The 20,332-nt window shown below is 45.0% G+C and overlaps 1 protein-coding gene across 1 annotated transcript; it reads left to right on the forward strand.

Moving 5' to 3' along the window:
• Positions 1-8,843: 8,843 nt before the first annotated feature.
• Positions 8,844-20,099, forward strand: PSMB2 (proteasome 20S subunit beta 2). Its single transcript, XM_068657552.1, has 6 exons — positions 8,844-9,022; positions 10,767-10,889; positions 11,322-11,392; positions 17,230-17,392; positions 18,913-18,962; positions 19,873-20,099. The coding sequence occupies exons 1-6, from the start codon at positions 8,932-8,934 to the stop codon at positions 19,978-19,980; spliced, it is 606 nt and encodes a 201-aa protein (XP_068513653.1). The 5' UTR covers positions 8,844-8,931; the 3' UTR covers positions 19,981-20,099.
• The last annotated feature ends 233 nt before the right edge of the window (positions 20,100-20,332 follow it).

Raw genomic sequence — 20,332 nt, forward strand, 5'->3', positions numbered from 1 at the left:
TCCCCCACATCAGTCTGGGTTAAGTTCGGAGCGATATGATAAGTTGTAATAATACTGCTGCCTCGCCCCTAATTATTTCCCATATAATTATGTACCCTCGAGAAACCTTTTAAATAGCACGCTCGCATCAGCTCTGGTCCAAGGGATTCATTTGTTTCAGGGAAGAAATCCCGAGGCTGAAGGGCTCCTCAGCCTTCGCCAGCGATGCCCGGGTAGGCGGCAGGGCGCACGTGGCTCGCTTGTAGGCACGGGGCTGTGCCCGTCCCAGCACCCGGTCAGCCAGGCACAGCTTCTGCAAGCATTTGGGATCTGGTTTGTTGGCAGCACGCAGCAAACGGCAAGAAAAAATCCTGGAAATCTGCTGGAAAGTGAAAGACTCTGGGGTTTGGTTCTATTCTCGGTTTATGGCACTTTCTTGTGTTTTAATCCCACAGAAGTGCTCTGGTTGTGATGGGTGAAAGGAGAAGAGGGACTGGGTCAGGTGCAGGTTGTGCTCCTGGTTCCCATGTGTGCAGGGAAGCTGCTCCTTTGCCATTTCACCTCTGAACCCATTTGGCTGCCCACAGCCCCATGGCCACGAGCTGCAGCCACCGGCTCGTGCGAGCCCAGGGGCAGAGGCTGGGGCACGGCACAGACCTTAAATTCCTGAGCATGCCCTTCTCGAGAGGTGCTCTGAGAGCCCTGGCTGTGGCCGCCCTGTGGAATTTCCCATAAAACCAAACTGTCCGTGGCTGAATTTTCCATATCCCGGGTGCCCGCTGCCCTCCCATCCCACCGCCAGCAGCACAGCCGGGGCGGCAGTTCCCCGCGGGCTGATGTGACCCTGCCTGGGTGCTCCGAGCAAAATTCAGTTCGTGGGTTTTGAACAACTTGTGATTTTTTAAGAATGGACGATCTGTATAAATTTTCCCAGGATTTGGGGTTATTTTGTTGCTGGCACAAATGTTGGGAGTCCGCCTGGACTTTGATGCTGCAGAGACTCCTAATGGGGTGTCGGGGGTTACCCCATGTGTGTAAATCACAAATTCCTCTCAAATGGAGCTGGTACAGTGACATGACCACGGCTGGGGGCCTGAAATCCTTTCGGAAAAGGCAAGACTCCAGCTGCAAAGCCAAAGCCCAGCCCTCTCTGAGCATCCCCAGCAGCCTCCGCCTCGCTCGGAGCAGGGCTCGGAAGCCAGGGCTGAGTTTCCGAGGAAGTTTCCTCACTGAAATAGTTAATGAGAAGTGATACCATCCCCCAGCTCTCCCCCCAGCTCACCACCCCTCTGAAAAAAAAAAAAAAAATCAGAATAATAATTAAAAGATGCCTAGAAACGCTCTTGGAAGAGCATAAATTCTGAAGATGAAAGTAAATGATTAAAATAATTAAATACTTCAAGTTGACAAGCAGAAGCAGAATCTTGCCAACGGACATTTGTCGGTAATTAGTTAATTAATCCTAACACAAATTATAAGCCATAACAAACCAGTCAGGCTGAACGCAGCCGGCTGTTCAGAATTAAACTTAGGAAAAGAGGGAGAGGGAGAAGGAGAGAAAGGAAAGTTTTTGGGGTCTTGTGGGTCTGAACGAAGGCGCTGGGCAGATGCTGGCATCCTTTGGGATGAGCAGGCAGGATGGGGCTGAGCAGGAGGTTGCTGGGGGGTGCTGGTCCCCGACATCTCCCGATGAGCTTTTGGAGGTGATGGGCAGGGAACGGGTGGGGAAAAGGGTCCATGCTCCCCCAGCGAGGGCACCTTGGTTTAGGATTTATTTCCAAGGAGAGCTGGAAAGGCTGGGGCAGCGCCCGGGAAGCTCCGTGCGGGTGCCCCCACGCCGAGCGCGCAGCTGTAGGGGCCTGGGTTGTGGGGCAGGCGGGGAAGACGGAGCCGCGGCTTTCCCTCTGGTGCTGGGAAGAGGTTAATGAGCCGCGGGCTGCTTTCTCACCTCTGGCCACCCTGGCCCAAGTCCAATTTTCAGCCCTAGATTGAGCGAGCCCAAAGCATCCGCACGCCCGGCGCGCTGAGTGACAGCCGATGCGCAGCGCGTAGCCCCGCGGTCACACGTGCAGCCGGGGCCCGAGGGGCAGCCAGGGCCAGGCTTTGCCTCTCCTCCAGCACAAAAAAAGGCTCAGGAGCAGCGGGGCAGAGCTGGTGTGCCCGTGGAGAGGAGCATCAGCGTCATGGGGACACGTTCATGTGTTGGATAGGGCTGGGTGACAGCCGGCAACGCAGGTTAAGTGGAAGAAATGGGATGTGTGGGTTGCAAACGGGCTTTTACCTGCAAGGAAAAGGAGCCAGGGAATATTTGGAAAGAGTAAAGAGATGGCAAAGAAGTGCGACTTCCCTGCAGGTTTCAGACTGGTAGGGGAATTGCAAGATGTGCCAGGGGAGGTACGAACACAGGAGCACGCGTGGCCCCCCGTTTGTATGCTTTGTATGCAAGTGATGGGGATTATTTACCAGCCAACAAGAATTTAAGACCGAAGAAACACCAAGCTCATCTTTTTGGACCCGAATTCCCTCGGATGTGGGTGAAGCAGGCTCCTGTTTGCCCTAACATCCAGCCGGAGATGTGCTGAGGAGGAAGTTTTATCCCGCATGTGTGTGAGCATGTGTGCGCGCGTGCTCTAAGTGCTGTGCATTATGTGAGCTCTGACCTTCAGAGGGGAACAGAAGGAATATTTTCCCCCCGGAGGCTAGAGTTGTCAGTGAAATGTCTGTCTTCCTTAATAATTTCAATCCGGGTGACAGGGGACAGGGCATTTTGCTCTGAACGAACGTACTGTAAAAACTGTCAGATGGGATTTGTCTCAAGAAGCAACATTTCCATCTATTCGGGGTCATAATTACAGGCGTCTTATGACCTGTGGAGCAGCACATTTTGCTCAGCTGAAAAAGGAATCCTAAAATAGGAGGTTTGGTCTTCTGCAGAGCTTTGGGTTAAACCTAAATGGATTGTAACCAGCGATGGTGATCTCCAGCAGAATGCTTTCTTCTTTTGTTTTGGTGTTGGGGGGGTGGTTTTTCTCTTTTTTTTTTTTTTCTTTTTTTTTCTTTTCTTTAATTCAGAACAAACTGTCCACAGAAGTGATGTAGCAGAAAAGAAGGGATATAAATTGCCATTCCCTGGGCTGGAGTAATGGCCTATTTCACCCTATATCCTGTCCTCTAACTGCCTGCCTCTCTGAATTTCCTCAAAGCTGACAGTGGCCAGCGTCTTTTTAATGAGCTGAATAAGTAACTAAACAGGCAATTAACCAAATGAGCATGACGATAATTTGATTGTGCTTTCCCCACTTTTAAAGCACAGGAAATAGTAAGAAAAGTAATAATTCAGTGACCAGCAGGAATTCGAGCAGAAGGACGGAGCTGGAGGAGCTGGCAGGGGGAACTTTCACGAGATGTTGCCCTATATAAATCTCCCACAGTACTGGAGAAATCCCTGCTTGTTTTGTTAAACATTTGGATTCCTTAGTTTTTGGCTGAGGATTCATCCTCAGTGGGGAGAAGAAGGACTGTACAATAACATGGAGCAGCTTTTCTTCTTATGGTTTGATTTTACAACTAGCAATGGTTAAGAAATGGATGGTGCCCCGCAGAGCTGTACAGGGGTGGGTCACACCACTTGATAGCAGATGTCTTATTAGGATTTCCAAGGTGGTTTTGCATAACTGAGTTTTTGCAATATCAGCCCGCATTGCCTGTTGCTTCTCCACCTTGCCCAGAAGGTCTGAGCACCAAAATTGTGAGAGGGATCCGAAAGCTCACATAGCGGGCAGCCAGCATGGTGCATGGTGCTGCCAGGAAGGTTTCAGCAACGGGACAACTGGGAAATGAGGTTCCCTGTGCCCTGGCTGCCCAGTGAGCAGCTCTAACAAGTGGTGAGACGATGGTGACTGCCCCAGGACTGCGTGGGAAGGAGCATCCAGCCCAGGCGCAGGGCCCCAGCTGCTCTCGGAAACGTTCTCACCTGCAAGATCGATCCTGCCAGAGACACACGCGCGTGCTAATCAGCTCTGTTGACCCGACAGGCAGCAGGTTCCAATCCATTTTCACCTGCACGCTGCAATCGATGCCCCGTTCTTGCCATCGCAGGCACAGGGCAAACACCGCCGCGGGGCTGGAGCAGGGGAGCGGCGAAGTTGGTCCCTAGCCACCCGTGGCAGGGGGGTATTTTCTGGGAGGTTTGGTAAGAGCAAGGAGGATGTAGGAAGGAGTTTTGCAAGGATTTGCTCCCTCCAACCCGGCCTCAGTCCCAGCTGCTTGGGAACTGCAGGAGAGGTGGATGGGTTTCCCCTATAAGAGCAATCCCACTGCGGTGTGCTTGAAAGCAGCGCTGCAGGGAGATGCCAGCACTTTGCTCCACATCCCAGGAGAGCCAGGCTCACGATTTTAACATCCCTGACAAAACCCCTTCATCCAGGTCATGCTTAACACCCATCTGCCATAGGAACAGCCGACTGCAAGGTTTGCTAGCTGAAATGTCAGCGCTTGTTCTTCTGATGACCCCAGCCTGGGCACTGGAGGAACCGTGTAGGGTTTGTCCCTGCCCGTCTTCAAGGAAAATCTGTTTACTCATAGCGTGTTTGGGGCCACAGAAAGTCAGCTGGAGGAGCTCTGTGGAGCCCAGACAGTGAGATTAAGAACAAAGCTGTGTGTAAGCCTCATGGAGTTCATTTCGGGGTTGTGGGATCCGAACGGCACGCTCCAGCAGCTAGAGAGGAGCTCAGTGAATCAAGACGTTTCTATTCCTATCCAGCCCTGTGATCTCCACTAAATCACTTCTCCTCTCTGCGCCTTCATTTCCTGCACCTGGAATAGCAGGGACATGGGGCTCCTTTTCTCCTCGGGAAACCTCGTCCAGGCTTTTCAGTAATTGTAGCGTCATCTTCACTAATGCCACATTGAGACAGATGATAGCAAAGGGCAAAAGCTGGTGCAAACACTGGTCAGACAATCCCTAGAAAGGAAAACACCTCCCGTGCCACAGGCATGCACCACATCAGGGTCCCACGGGCTGTCTGGTGAGCTGGGGACAGCAGGGAGCAGAAGGCAGGTGCCCAGCACAGCACCCAGCTTTGGGTTTGGACACAGCAGCAGCGATGTGCCCATAGGAGCTCAGGAAAGTGCTGTGCTCTTTACGAATTAGAAGCACGGCCAGTTTGCCAAGAATTAAAAGGAAAACCCTGCACTTGAGGGGAACAACTGCACCCAGGGCAGCCAGGTGCTGGATCTGGCCGGCACAGCACAGCCTGACCAGGTACAAGTGAACTCGTGTAAAGGCAAAAATAACAACAGCATTGTCTCATGGACAACGTGCAAGGGGGTAAAAAAACAGCAGGGAAGAAAATGAGCTGCTGAAAGGTTTGCAAAGGCAGCTTATGTCTTTGTGGACACGGCCGTTTTCCAACTGTTGATGTAATGACTTGTCTGCGTTTTCTGCTCAGCTCCGGGCTCTCTGCCGCAGCAATCAGCACCTAGTAAAAAGACTGTGATGTTTTCCCCTGTAAATATCATCTTAAATTAGGAAGTACCGGTCAGCCCGTGTCACTGGAGGAGATGAGCAATTACTGTCCAGGCCAGATCCGCAGCTGGTGTCAGCCCCAGCAGCTCCAGCGCCTGTTCCAGGGCCTGGTGGATTTACAGTCAGCGCCGAGCTCTGGGCTGGGCTGAGGACTTTGCTAATAACTGGATTGTTTTATAGGCTTTCCCAGATGGCTCACTGCATGTCTTTGTATAAAAACATGACAGCTGTTCATCCTCACCTGCTTTCTATCCACCTTCCAGCCCTTTCATTTTTCCTGTTCTCAGCTAGCCTGTCCAAGCCAGGTTTTCATCACATGCATTAATTTGGTGTAGAGCAGTCCAGGCAGTTATGATGGGTTACATAATAAATCCAGGCTGCTTTCTCTTTTGTGGATGATTTTTATTTATTTTATTTTTTTCAATTTCTGGGTTCCTTACAATATCCACCTTCCTTTTTAAGCAGGCATCAAGCTTGCAGCTAAAGCAGACTTTACTTGCTAGAAACCGTGATGGAAGTGCAAGCTCCCCTCTTTCACAGCCTGTTGCTCTCTGTAAAAAAGAGCTGTAAAGGCATTCCTGGGAGACCCTGTGATGTTTCAGCTCCATAACTTATCTGCAAATAGAGAGAAAAGACACTCTGAGAACCACAGTCTTTGGATATCTCACTCCACACACGCAGGTACGCACATATGTATAAATACATGTAACTACAATATTTCTCTTGTAAATAAAAAAGCAAAAGCACACTGTATTTTAAGACATCCTGTAGCTTGAACAAGTCCCCTTTAATAGTGGAAAATATTCCCTGATTTCTGCTAGCCAGAGATGTCTTGCTCTCCTTCTTACACTGTTGTAATAATGTCGGAATAGCCTTCATCCTGGGAACAGAGGGTAGGTGTGTACTGTACGTATGCGTGCTTCCTAACCAGGGAAATTCAATCTGTCGAGAAAATTCAATAACAACCTTAACATTTAATTGTACCCCAGGGCCCAATAAAAATCAACAAGGATGGTAGTTGTTGATTTTTCATTAACCTTCTCTTAAAAAGGTCTCAAAAAATAACTGCTAAGTTAGACTGGCTGGTTGTACATGTGTTGTGTGTACAGAGATCTATAGGGGAAAATATGTTTAAAACAGTAGATTGGATCCCCACAGAAAATATTTAAGCACTGGCAAAGAGCTTGGCCATTGTTAGGTAAAAGAAAACATCCTGTTTTGATTTATGCACGCGGCACTCAATTTAACAAGTGTAGCTACAGGCAATTGGAAAACAGTCAAAATGGTGAATTTGCTGCTTGCACTCATTTATACTGTTTCCTGAAGACAATTTGCTGTTGCTTTTTGGCATGTTTAGTGTTTTTTAAACCACACAAAGGTTATGCCCAGTTCTCATAATTACACAGTGACTTTCTTGGTATAGGTGCAGTTGGGCATTTGCCATCTGCTGTAGCATCCAGAGTTTTATTGCCTGGGGCTGCCTCCTTTACAGCGACTGCCGTGGGGCTTTAATGCTTCGGTGGCCCCTTTCACTAGCTTGGGGCTGGGTCTTTGTGGAACTGCACTTAGCAAATGTGTTAGATGGGCTTGGGCAGAGTTTAATCAATAAACCAAGTGCCAGTTGGAGTTACTCCACTTGTCAGGATGCTGCCTGCAGTCAGGCAATGTCCAGGCAATTAGTGTATTTGTTTTGTTTCTCTTGTTATCAATTATCTACATTACAGCCACACCTGGAAGCTACTGGGTGCTGCACAGCCACCTAAGACAAGACTTTATTTATTTATTTATTTTTGCACTGAGGAATTAATATAGATTGGGAGGGGGGAAAAATAAAAGAAGGAAAGAGCAGAGGACAACATTTGCTGACCAGCAGCTGTCAGAACCCTTGTCCAGCCAGGGGATGAAATGGAGATACCATCCAAGATCCCTGAGCTGAACTCATGGAGGACTTCTGAAGCCACCAACGGATCAGAAAAGCAGCAAGCACAGCTGCAGCGCGGGAGTTTTCCCTCGGTGTTTGGCACGGACATGTCAGGGAGGAAAAAAATCCTGTATTGGCTCGGTAGGTGAGTCAGGCTAGGGCTTGCTCGTGTGGCTGCGGGGGATTTTGCGTGGGCTGGGGCTGGCAGCAGGAACCAGACAGGCTGAACGCGCTCTCGGTTATCGGCTGTGCAGCACCCGGTGCTCGCTGCCGACCGCAGCGGGAGCCGCAGGGAGCCCACGCTGGGGCTCGGGCTTGGCTCCACGCTTGGCACCGCTGGCCGTTCCTGACACAGAAAGATGGGCAGCGAATAAATCACTCCCTCGCTGCTGGAAGGATTTCACCATCTCTCTTCACAGTTCAGTTCCCTTTGAGTACGCAGATCAGAGGCTGCAGGAGTGCCAGCCTTTTATTTCCGAAAGAATTTGTGCCCAAGGAACTGTTGCCTCACAGGGCAGGGTTTGGAGTGTTTTTCTTTCCTACTGGACCTCCACAGAGCTTCAATATTAAGCAGAGCCCTCTGCTCTAGCAGACACATGAGGCAAGCCAGCTTGGTTTTATTCCACAAAGCGTGCATGGCAGAAGCAGGATGTGCATTTACAGATGTTTTCTATGCTTCTCCTTTGAGCCATTGCCATGGAAATTTGCTCTGTAACAGCGAACAAGGCACATTTTGGCCGGCAGTGGTACCGCAGACCCCTATTCACCAGATTTTTGTCCCAAACCCAAAATCCAGCACATGTGCTTGAGGGGAATGCCAGATTTCCCCCAAAACCTCCATCACCCCTAGGGCGCATGACCACCACGAGACCCTGTGAGTGTCTCCTGAGCAGGGCCAGCCCTGCAACAGGGGCAGGGGCTATAAAAATGGGGGCAGGGGCTACAAAATTGGGCAAAGGCTATAAAAATGGGGCTGGGACTACAAAACACGGGGCAAAGGCTAGAAAAATGGGGGCAAGGACTACAAAAAAGGGGATAGGGAATATAAAAAAGGGGATAGGGAATACAAAAAAGAGGCCAGAGGCTACAAAAGCAGGACAGGGGCTACAAAAAAGGGGTCAGAGGTTATAAAAAATGGGGCGGGGGCTATATAAAATGGGACAGAGGCTACCCAAAGTGGAGCAGGGCCTATAATAAAGGGACAGGCGCTACAAAACGGGGAAGGAGCTACAAAAAACGGGATAAATACTACAAAAACGGGTCAGAAGCGATAAAAAACAAACTGGCGAGGTTCCCACCCTCCGGCCCCGCTCCCCTCAGGCGGGGCCGTCACCGCCTCAGGCAGCGCGCGCACCACGTGACCAATACCCCTCCCGCCACGGGCGCCTGTGGAGGGCGGTGACGTCATCGCGCTGCGCCGGCGCGTGCGCAGTGAGAGGCGGCGCCGTGAGGAGGAGGAGGCGGCGGCGCGGGGCTGTGTCACGGCGGGGCCGGAGGGGCGGCCATGGAGTACCTGATCGGCATCCAGGGGCCTGACTACGTCCTGGTGGCCGCGGACACGGTGGCGGCCTCCAGTATTGTTCAGATGAAGCACGGTGAGCGGCGAGGCCCGGTACCGGGGGGGAGGCCGCAGTCGGGGCCCAGCCTGGCCTCGCCTCAGGGAGGGGGAGGGGGGGGGGGGCGCGGTGGGGCTGGGCCTGGGGAGAGCCCCCGGGGGGCTGGGGTCCTGTGAGGGGTTTGTGCTTTGTGGTGGGTTAACGGAGCCGTCACGTTAATTTGCGGTTCGGGGAGGGGTTAGCTCGTTATGCCAGGCCTTGTCCTGTGCCGCTGTAGTGCTGCGGGGGGGGTTCTGAAGGAATAAGCGGGGTGCAGTTAGTGCTTGGTGCTACCTGTGCCCCTGGTAAAAGGTATTTCATGGAAAAAATTAAATACTGGGAGTAAAGGCACTGTGGGATTCATTGCATGAGGTATATGAGCCACTAACATCTTGTTTTCTTCTTTACATAGAGAAAGAAATCTGGGGGTTTCTCAAAACCTTGAAATTCTATAAAATGAATTTTTCTGCTTCTGTTTATTGCAGTCCCAATAAGCTGGGCTAGAAGCATGGTTTTAGGGTGTAGTAACCTTAATACAAACACAGCGTTTTAGAAGCACTGTTGTTTTTTTTTAAAGTGCTGAACTGTAATAATGATAAACTTTCCATTAAATCTACAGTATTAGTCTTAGCAGTTTCTTTATCCATAACTGTATTTTACTTTGGGTCTGTAGAATTCAATTGGAGTAGTAAATAGATTGCAAGGGCTGATTGCCCAGACTCTGGAGATAAGCAGGTTCTGTGCAGTCGTTGGGTACTTCAGGATCCCCTTGAATCACATTAGAGGATTGTGACACCGCCTGTGTATCTTGCAGCAGGGATTATTCAGCAGTATTCAGTAAACTGAAACCGAAAGGGAAGCTCAGGCATGGAGACGCAGTGGTGTTCCCTAGAACTAACTGGTACAGAGCAGTGCTTTTCTTTGCATGCCAACTGTCTCATCAGAGCAGCAGCCTCTTAATGAGGTGAGGCCACGGTGCTAGAGCGAGTGCAGAATTGGCTTCGGTGGTGTTGTCATGACAACTTGGGTTTCCTGTAGTACACTCTGGCAAGTTGTTGAAACTGCAGTTAAAAGTCTGGCTTACTGTTCCTTACTTTCCAGTTATTTGTGGACTATCTTATAATTTGTAATCAGTGTTTGCATGTGGTGCTTTTGTCAAAAGTAATAACAAAAACTCTTTCGAAAGCTTCATTCATCTAAATACCTGTTTTTTGGAACAATTCTTGATACCAGAAGGAAAGGATGGAATTTAGTTCTGGATTCTCTAGTATTGTTTTGTGTTGTGCTGATAATTTAGGTGTTGTTTTTTTTTTTTTTTCTTTATGCAGTATATTTAGATAAAATCGAATGGTCACTGAAGCAGAGTTCTTATTCCTGAGTCAAAGAGATACCATGTATAATGTTGAATTTCATCTGAACACAATATTCTGTGTGAAGGTCTCGTTGTCACTTTTTGTAATGAAGATCATGTTTCTGCAATATTTCCCTTCTGAAGGAAGCACTTCAGAAAAATTTCGTTTTTATTTCTCTCGGTGGTGTGCTTAACAGGCCTGGTGTACTACACCATCAACTGTGAGACGCTGACTGCTAGTGTCTGCTTGGGAAGACTTTTTTGGTAGTTCCAGGACATAGCTGAGTTCTCTGTCTTTGACCTTTGTGCTTTTTGTGAAAGAAATTGCCGTGCTATTAGCAAAATAATTCTTTCTTATGACCATGGCTCTTGATGTTGTTTTTCTTTACCTAGACCATGACAAAATGTTTAAGATGAGTGAAAAGATCTTACTCCTGTGTGTTGGGGAGGCTGGAGACACTGTACAGTTTGCAGAATACATCCAGAAAAATGTTCAGCTCTACAAAATGCGAAATGGTAAGTGAAAGATAAGTGATTCACCATGGGTTGGGAAGCAGAGAGTTAATGATGGGTGTAGCTTAGTCGAATGTTTGGGGGAAAGTTCTGTTCTCAAAGCTTCTCTAGTTGTAAGGATTTCTGTACTTTAAGTGTCAAGCAAATGTGGTAGTAAAGCAGGATGAAGTAAAGTTTGGAATATATTATATCAGACGTGAAGTTTTTCCAAGCCGTACTAACCTATTTGTTATATAAATAAAAGACAATAATGGTTCAAGTAAAATATTTCCCTTGATATCTGTGGCATGATAACTGTCCCTGGTTTTCCTGATATACCTGGCTGAAAACTTCAGGCTACATACCTGCAGTACTATACTTCTTTGGAGCTGTTTTATTTTAGTGTGATAATGAATGTGGGTTTGCCCTGTTACCAAATACACGCTTCTTCTGCAGGTTACGAACTGTCTCCTACTGCAGCTGCAAATTTTACACGACGAAACCTAGCTGACTATCTTCGGAGTCGAGTGAGTAATAGCTGAAAGAGCTTGGCAGAGGCTTACAGGGGAAAACTTCTATTTTTAAGTAATGGAGTCTGATGAAAAGGTGGCAGCTTCTGTCTTTACTGGTGAAGCCACTTTGATATTATATGTTTTTATTAAAATCTAAATTGCTTATTCAAAAAAGTTATCGCTTACCAATAAGTGTTACAACTGTAGTCTTGAAATTCCAGCTTTGGGTCCAGTAAACATTTTGTCACAAACACTGCAGACAGCTAAGTCAACTAAGCCTTTTTAACACTGAGATTAGTTTTCATGCAAATGCACTGGATCCGTTTAATCTTATTGGAAAATGATTTAATACAGCAAAGCTGTTTGATGTACTTAGCAAAACAAGTCCCTTTTGTAAACAGAAACATGAGGCTTTCAGTAAAAGAAATCCAAGTTGGAGCTGTATTTTTTTAAGTTACCAAACTGCAATGACTGCTTTTTTTTCTTCATGGTAATTGCTCAAAGTACTGCTAATAAATGCATCCCACCAGTCACTTCCCAGTTGTCATGCTGGGATACCCTTTGAAGTGTAGTGGAGAAGTCAGGACTTCTGTTTGTCTCTCATCTTGGCTGGATGCAAGGTAGGATCCATGGACTTTTGCTTTCCAGGCTGGATAAATGTGTATAATGCGTGGTTAAATAAAACTGTTTCTTCCCCAGGAGAAAGGACTTGATTCTTTTTGTAAAATCCTGGGATGTTTTCAGGAGGGGCAAACAGACTTGTAAAGATCCAAGGTTAGGAATTGCTTCGTTAGCATTCTTCCCAACATACTAGACAAATCAAAACAAGAGCAAAGAGGATGTTGAGAGTGAAGTTGAACAAATCTGTCAGGGATTGGACAGGGGATAAATGATGTTGGTTGTTCCAATGGTATACCTCACAGGTCTGAAATCATGTTTTACAGTAGCATGTGCAGACCAGTATCAACCTCAGAGTTGTGTTGCTGGGAATTACACGTGTGTGGAGTGAGGTAAAGACCATTCCTGAAGATCTCATAATCCACAGGAACAACCTAATGTCACTGTTCTCATTTCTGACGTGGATGACAACCAAATGCAGCAGGTTTTCAAATCAATAAAGCTTGTGTAGAGTGAGGGAGTGAAATAATAGTGCTGAGGATTATTTAGGATATAAAATACCCCTAACAGGAGTAATGTAACGGGCTTTTTGGCAAGCTTGGCTAGCATGATGTGGCACTGTCTTCTGTGCCGTGTCCCCTGGGGCCTGATCCTCCCTGTGTCTCCCCTGCTTCCTGAGCCCACGCTTGCCTTCCAGCTCACCTGCTCCAGATGGGCAGCACAGTGGGGAGGACACTGGCACAGGCAGATGTGTTTATTTACCGGAGACAAAACGTTGTGTTGTTGCAGATGGCAATGCCCTGGAGCAAGTGGTGCACTCTGACACTACTGTCACACTACAGCGATCTCTGCGCTGCAGGGAGAGCTCCTTTTCTTTAAACATAGCACATCGTGGTTTGTTTGTGGATTTAGAGCTTGATGATACAAACCTTGCCATCAGATTTTTTTTTTCCCTTGGATTATCTTACCTTTTTTACTCTAATTTGTGGATTGCAAGGATTAGCTCTCCCTATCTATTTAAATTGCGTGTTGGATTCCTGGAGGCTATTAATTATGTGGTTGATAAAAACTTAAAGGTGAAACTTGCCACCAGCTCCTGTTAGGAGCAGGAAAACAAGTTGAGAAGTAGAGAGTTTAGTGGGGAGAAGGCACTTGGTTTCTTGCTGTATTGCCATTTTGCCATGTAGAGCTGTCTGTTATGAAGGGCTAGAAGGTACATGAAGGGGACTGGCCATACTGAAACAGAAACTTTTAAGGCATTATAAAATTGTCATGGCCCAGCCCAAAACAGGGCTTGTTCTGCACTGTTAACCACCATCTGAGTTCACGCAGTCAGTGGCTTTGCTTGTGAGCCCTGTGTGCTGAGGAGAAACAGGACTTTGGATTAGCATGAAAAATCCAATGGAGAAAACAAATAGTGTTAACCAGCTGGTACAGGAAGACATCTGTGAAATATTATATTTAAATTGATAAATTTTGAAACCATTCTATTTACAATATGGTTGCAGCAAGGCATGCAAACATAGAGCTATTGCCAGAGTATAAATATGTGATGAGGTCAATAAAATGCTGGCTTCTTTTTGTTCAAATGGACAACGACCTTTCTCTGTTCTGAGGATGTTACTTTAGGTACCAGGCATGTCTCAGACCTGTGGTGTGCTTGCTAGGACTGGAGAGTTCAGCCTTAGCCCAGTTTCATCAATTTGGGCTGTGCTAAGCTTTAGGATTTACCGTTCAGGCAAGTAAAACTTGATCTGCCAGGCACGATGAGTTCAGTTTGAAGTTTCTGAATGCCTGCCAAGATTGGGACAGACTGCGTGGATCAGACTGAGTGCTGCTTGTGTCCTGGGGATGGCTTTCCTTTTTGGCAGTCACATGTAATGAGGTTGGGCTTGTAACTTAAGGCTGTTACCTTACTGTGCTCCTTTCTTTTACTAAATAGCCAGCGTGTTTTTTCAGAACACTTCTTTAAAGCGTGGGTTTATTCTCCAAAATAGTGTCTGAAAAGAATCTGACCTCAATTTATCTCTTTTAAATGGGGCAAACCAAGAAACTGCCTTGCAGCCAGTTGGCTTTTGAATAGGTGAGTGGTGCTATAGTTCCTCTTCCCTGTTGCCTTCTCCAGCATCACGCTTGATTCACCTGATGAATCAAGTGCCAGCGTTTGAACATTCAACATATTACAGAGTGTGCGGGGGGGGAGAATAGGAAAAACACCCTCCTGCCCCCCATACCCTTTAAAGTTCAGCTTCTCGTCGTGTTGTGATGCTATGTTTAATTATAGGTGACAGGGGCTGGCCTGAGTCCAAAGGAAGACTGTCAGTTCCTCTCTCCTTGTCCACGCTTGGCAGGATGCTTCCTCACGCCCACCTTTCTCCCCCTTGCTGTGACTTTGGCTTCCGCCAGATGTCACACCGCTGCTTGTCACCGCCCAGCCTCCCGTTGCTGATCTTGTTGTTTTAGTGTATTTATCACAACTGTGCTCTTCAGCTGTAAATTCTGAAGAATTTCACACATCCCTTAATTGCTGTAGTTATTTTAAATCAAACAGCATAAAGTGCAAAGCTACTTGCAATGAGAAATATTGCCTGTAATACAGCGGCGAGTTTGGGGGGAGAAAAAAAAAACGAATCTCTTGTGGAGTGATAGCCCATCTGATGAGTTTGGTGACCCTTTAATCACAACAGCCCTCGTTAGAACCTACATCTCACTACACTCTGAGGATAAGCGTCAGTGTCAGAGGGTGTGAGTCAGTCCTCTTGTGAAAACCCAGCTGAAAAGTTTGAGATGTACAATACCAGTCCTGGCACACAGGTGTTAGTCCCACACTCGGATACAGTGAAAGTTTTCTTTGTCATCTTTGTTTCCCCCTGCTCTCATTGGGACTGATGGGTGTTAGGGATTTGGGATGTTAAATGCTGCAGTGCTGGTGTTACCATTTTCGTGGCAAATGCCCTCTGCTTCCTTTGCCAGATTGTTTTTTGTTTTTTTTTTTTTTTTTTCCTGGCTAAAGATGCAGCCAGCTACACGGAAACACAAAGTTGAAGGCTTGAGGACTTGACACACAGCCCGAGGCACTACAGGAGTAGCAGTTTTCTGTAACGGGCTATTGCCTTTTGCTTCAGGTACCATAGTTCCTAAGATGCTGGGAAACCAACAGAGTTAGTTCTCAAGTAGGAAAACATGCACAATTTTCACGTTTCTAGGAAGCTGCCTTGGCTCAGAAGCGTTGTAGCCTGGGATGTTCCTGTAGATTCTGACCTTGAATTTGCTGCATCGGAACAAGTCTTGGTGTACACGAGTTCTGCCAATAAATGGAGATTGTGGTGGTCTGGGCAAAGGGGAAATGCTGTTATCTATATTAAATATTATTTGAAGGGAGACTTTTTGCCCTAGTGATAAATGTTAACCCCCCCAAGTGAATTACTCCTTTACATTAAGTGCCTGTTAGAGGTGCTGAAGTTGTCTCTCTGAAACTTTGAGTTAATCCTATATTAACATATCAAATTGCCTGCAATTTTCAATTGCAATCATGGCATTAGTAAATAGATTATGTTTATCTTCTAGTGTTTAGATCCTGCCTTTCCTGAATAATAGGATGAAAGGGTGACACTTTATTTGCATTTAAGAAGTTCTCATAGCCTGTTAGTGGGAGAACTCAAGACTGAAAAATAGCTTACAGATTTCAGTCTGTATAACACCACTTGTTTATTGTTGAGTACCAGCGTTGGTAATTCAGTCACACAGTAATTTGAGTGATCTTGTGTCATGTGTCATGGCTTTTAAAGATCAACTTGTGATATTTGAGAATAAATGAAATACAGACTAATTAAATGAATACAGCTGCGTAGTAACTTGGTTTCAAATATGCTGAAATGCTTTGAAGATTAATCACACAATTTAGTGACATATCTGGTAGAACTGTAACACTGTAACCTGCTTTATTTTTTATCTGGTAAAAGTCAAAATACAGTATCTTGTGGTTTTCGAGTGGAAATTTGCTATGCTTACTATCAAAATGACCTTATTCCTCTGTAAAAGCTAATGTTTTGGTTTTATACTGAAATCGTCTGCTTGTTCTAATAATGTCCTAATTTTGGTGCTTTGTTGGTCCAGATTTTCGAGCATTTTGAGAGATATCATGTTACTATAATTAATAAGGAATATATAAAAATATGGGAAATACCAACAGTGTATAAAGGCAGTTTTCGAAAAGGTATAAGGCTCATAAAAATCTGGAATTTACATTTAAAAATAATACAATATATACATGCCTCGTGATCTTAAAGTGTTTGTATTGGAAGATGTGGGGACACCTGCTTTATCCATTATGGTAAAACACGGTAAGCCTAATACATGAAGAAAACTGCTCAGGAATTGCTAAGCTTGCAAGTAAAGAACAATAAAAAGTCATGATTACATTAATGCAGTTCCGTGGTCTTTTGGGGTTAGAGAGAGCTATTTACTAATGTTACCTGATAGGGTGTTGCTGGAGTCATAAATAAGAATCAGAAGAGAGAATCTGAAGCAGACTGAATTTCTAGTTTAAAGAGTAAACAGTTTCCAACTAAACAAAAAGCTGTTGCTAAAGTAATGTTGTCGTATCTTAAGAGTCAGTTTTAAATGGAAAGGAACCAGTTCCTTAGATCTTCATGTGATCAGCCGAGCCAAATAGTAAAGATTAAATTTGGTACATGCAGTAAAAACCTAACTGCCAATTAACAAGACAGGGTAACACTGTATACAGCTGTTCACGCTGCACTGTATATGAGCTTTCATGTGCTAAAATGGTCAATGGTTAACAGTAGTGTGACTGAGAAAAGAGCATATTAAATTAACAAAGAAGTTCTTATAAAGCGCAGAATGTTCGTGTTGTGCTGCCATGCAGACAGTAAAAATTCTCAAGTTTTATGTTCAGATGAAAGAATCTTATGTGGAGACATAATTAAAGTTTTCATTTTAAGTTTGAATGTGCCATGAAAGCTTTAAAAAGAAAAAAAAAAGTCAGGGGAGTAGTACAGCTTTTGCTTCTGCATTCCATGTTACCAAAAGATTTGATTTGCTTTTAGATAGAAGCCCGGCATCTCCTGCAGACAGTGTTGATGTAGCTGCTAGCCATTTTATCACAAAGAATTGTGAAACAGCTATGTTGCAATTCTGGATATGGCATGGGTAATTAAGATTCAAAGATTTGTGTGTGTCTGCTTTAATGAAAATCTTGTTTCTGGTTGTAGACCCCTTACCATGTCAACCTTCTCCTGGCTGGCTATGACGACCATGAAGGTCCTGCCCTTTATTACATGGATTACCTGGCAGCTCTGGCTAAAGCTCCTTTTGCAGCGCACGGATATGGTGCGTTCCTCACCCTCAGCATCCTCGACCGCTATTACAAGCCAGGTAAGTGGAGCCTGTGGAGAAGAAAATTCTCCTGTTACTGATGAATAACGTAAAGGTTTGAAGTGTGAGTTTGACATTTGCTGAGTCAGGTGGTCCAGCACAATTGCTGTGGTGCTGCGGATTTGAACTTGACTTTGTTAGACTAAATGCAGCTTTAAAGATTGCCTTCTGTTTTTGCTGAAATGGTAATGTGAAACTGGACAACTCCTTGGTGTTTTCCTGTTCGAAGCATAACAGACTGGAAGCGAAGGAAGTTCCAATTTATTCTAGAACATGACTAGACTTTCCTGGACTGCTTGCTGCTAGTAGTCTGGTTTTAATAAATAGCAATTTGATAACTTTATCTTCTACTTGCTTGTCTGTACCTATGATAAAGATTTTCCCAGAGTATCAGTCTTCAAAGTGCAGTCCCAGATCTTTTTGCTTCATATCTTGAATTGGATATATCTGTTAATGCACAGATATCAGTGTATCTGTATGATACATAAAATATAAAGGTGAAAAGTTATTTCTTCCTAGTAAGACTATCAGCTCTGAAGCATTGATGAAGATCAATTGGTTTGTTTTACAGTTTTATCCATGTGGCAGCTGTTGGTCATAATTCCTGTATGTCTGTAACTGTCTTAATTTTAGAATTGTGATCCAGTTCTTACATTGCCAAAGAATAAACGTGGCTCCATCCTCATTTTACAGAAGAGGAAATGTACTAAGCTGGGACTATGGTTAATCTGACATCTTTGGCTTTAGCCACAAAACTGCTTTACTCCTTACTGTGTGCAAAGCCGAGTTTAATTTCACAGCAAAGACATTTACTTAGCAATCCTTTCATCTATCCACTGCAAGAAAAGAAGCTATGAACTGGCAGATTTATTTTAACGGGAGTTCTTCCTGAACAATGAATGTGGGTCTGGAACAAACTTTAGAAATAAATTTTGCGATCCACAGAGCTTAACTGCCTCCTAGCCATGTCCTAGAAAATGATAGTACTTCATTTTTACAACTTTTTTGTGAAAACAAAAGCAGTGAACCGCAATAGATTGTCACGGCTTGCCATCCTTACCCAGTGCTGGCTTTTTTATCCTAATGTGTGAGAATAGCAGGGGCATCACACACGTGCCTTTCCCATTATTAAAACTAATACCCAGCAGGGAACGTAGCACCAAAACCGATCTCCGCCTACTGTCACTGACTTGCAGCCGGCTGCGGACAGATGGAGCTGATTTAAAACTGTAATAAACTCAAGGAGAGAGAGACGGCTGGACTTCTCCAAAGCCCAGTCCCTGGCCATGGGAGGCAAAATTCCGTCATGCTTCCCATTCAGTGTAACAAATTGATTCTCAATGGCTTGTTGCAGCGTGAGTGCTTCAGCGCAGGACGTCCTCAGTACATCTGGAAATTGTTTTCTGTGAGCTGGGAAGTAGAGTTTTTGGTGCTCAGCTGAAAAGTTGTTTAAATTTAATAAAGTTTCTGGTGAGAGAGATGGCCTCTAATTAAATCAATCTGTGGATGTTTTGTTTCAGGTATCACACGTGAGGAAGCTGTGGAGCTCCTAAAGAAATGTCTAGAGGAGGTGAGTTGCCAAACTTGGGTCCTTGTGAACCCGAGAAAGGAATGTTTGTTTGCATTCATTTGCTGATATTTTCCTGTTCTTGTCGCATTTTTGGCTGTCTTTGCCGGAAGGGATAATAAATGCATATTGACCAGATGTAGAATAGCTACTGAGGAAAAGGATTTGTGGGTGCTTGCATTGTCTTAGCATGGTTCACATCCTCCAGAACGTAAACTTTAAGCTTAATTGCTTTCTTTACTTCTGCTTCTTTCATGCTTAGCATAATATTGATACAGACTGTCTTTAACTTTCTTTTATGTTGCTTCTGAATGTAATGCAAGCATCCCTCTGTTACTTGTATTACACTTAACTAGTAGATACTTCCAAGTGTACTTCTCTTCCAGCTTGTGAAGTGATACCTAAGTCTAATTGGGGTGAAGATTTGACCTTAAAGTTCATAATCAATTTTAATGTAAACATATCCTTTCAGACTCCAAGGCTTTTATTGTAGGAAAACATTCTCTGTCCTTGTCTTTGAATTTAATATAATTGGGAAGAAAGTTCTAGGGAAACATTACAAAGAAGTATTCTAAAGAGGTTCTGTTTAAAGTATCTTTTTGATACATACCCTGTGCCCGAAGTTGTAGCCCACTCTGTTTGTCTTCCTCCTTAAATGCCTGTTGTGTTAAAAGGCCTTTGTATTTTGTACCTCTAGCCTAGACTGGTCTAACAGGGGCTAGTATTATAACAGAAACTTGTACTAAACACTTCCTGAGTTGTGAAAACCACCTTAGTTCAGGTCACCAGGACTGTTAGGAACAAGAACCAGGATGGAGATTTTGATGAGCAACGGCATATTCCTTAAATTATGCTCTCCTCTTTTAAGCTTTGAATGAATCTCATCTCCTTTGTCTTTTTGTCTTTTGAACAGCTTAAGAAACGCTTCATCTTAAACCTGACCTCTTTCAATGCCCGGTTCATTGACAAAGATGGCATCCATGAAGTAGACAATATACTCCTTTCAAAAGCAACGTCCTAACCCCTGAGATCTTCCTTCAGCAGTCTTCTTTTTATGTTCGGTTTTGTTTTTAATATTAATTTGAAGCACCCAAGTCATGTACTATGCTGGGAGATTGAATAAAGATTGACATTTATGTAGCCAGTTCCATCTTTTGATTCCACTTTGATTCCACTGGTCCTTCATGAGAGTATTTAAGTAAATCCTTCTGCAATGAAGATGAAACATGATTTATTGGTAACGGTGGCATGTTCAGATTACTTTCTTTGCTATTCTGAGATTTTTTTTACTTCCCCCTCTTGAGTTTTCTTATGGGTGGGGAAAGCTAGTATTATATTTTTCTAGAAGAGAACTTGCTGTCAGCTGTTCTCAC

Source organism: Anas acuta, chromosome 21, assembly GCF_963932015.1.
Source record: "Anas acuta chromosome 21, bAnaAcu1.1, whole genome shotgun sequence".
Lineage (NCBI taxonomy): Eukaryota > Metazoa > Chordata > Aves > Anseriformes > Anatidae > Anas > Anas acuta.

Coding starts and splice junctions, on each gene's coding strand:
- PSMB2 (XM_068657552.1), top strand. CDS start 8,932: ATGGAGTACCTGATCGGCATCCAGGGGCCTGACTACGTCCTGGTGGCC. Junction 9,023..10,766: donor TATTGTTCAGATGAAGCACG/GTGAGCGGCGAG, acceptor TTCTTTACCTAG/ACCATGACAAAATGTTTAAG. Junction 10,890..11,321: donor GCTCTACAAAATGCGAAATG/GTAAGTGAAAGA, acceptor CTTCTTCTGCAG/GTTACGAACTGTCTCCTACT.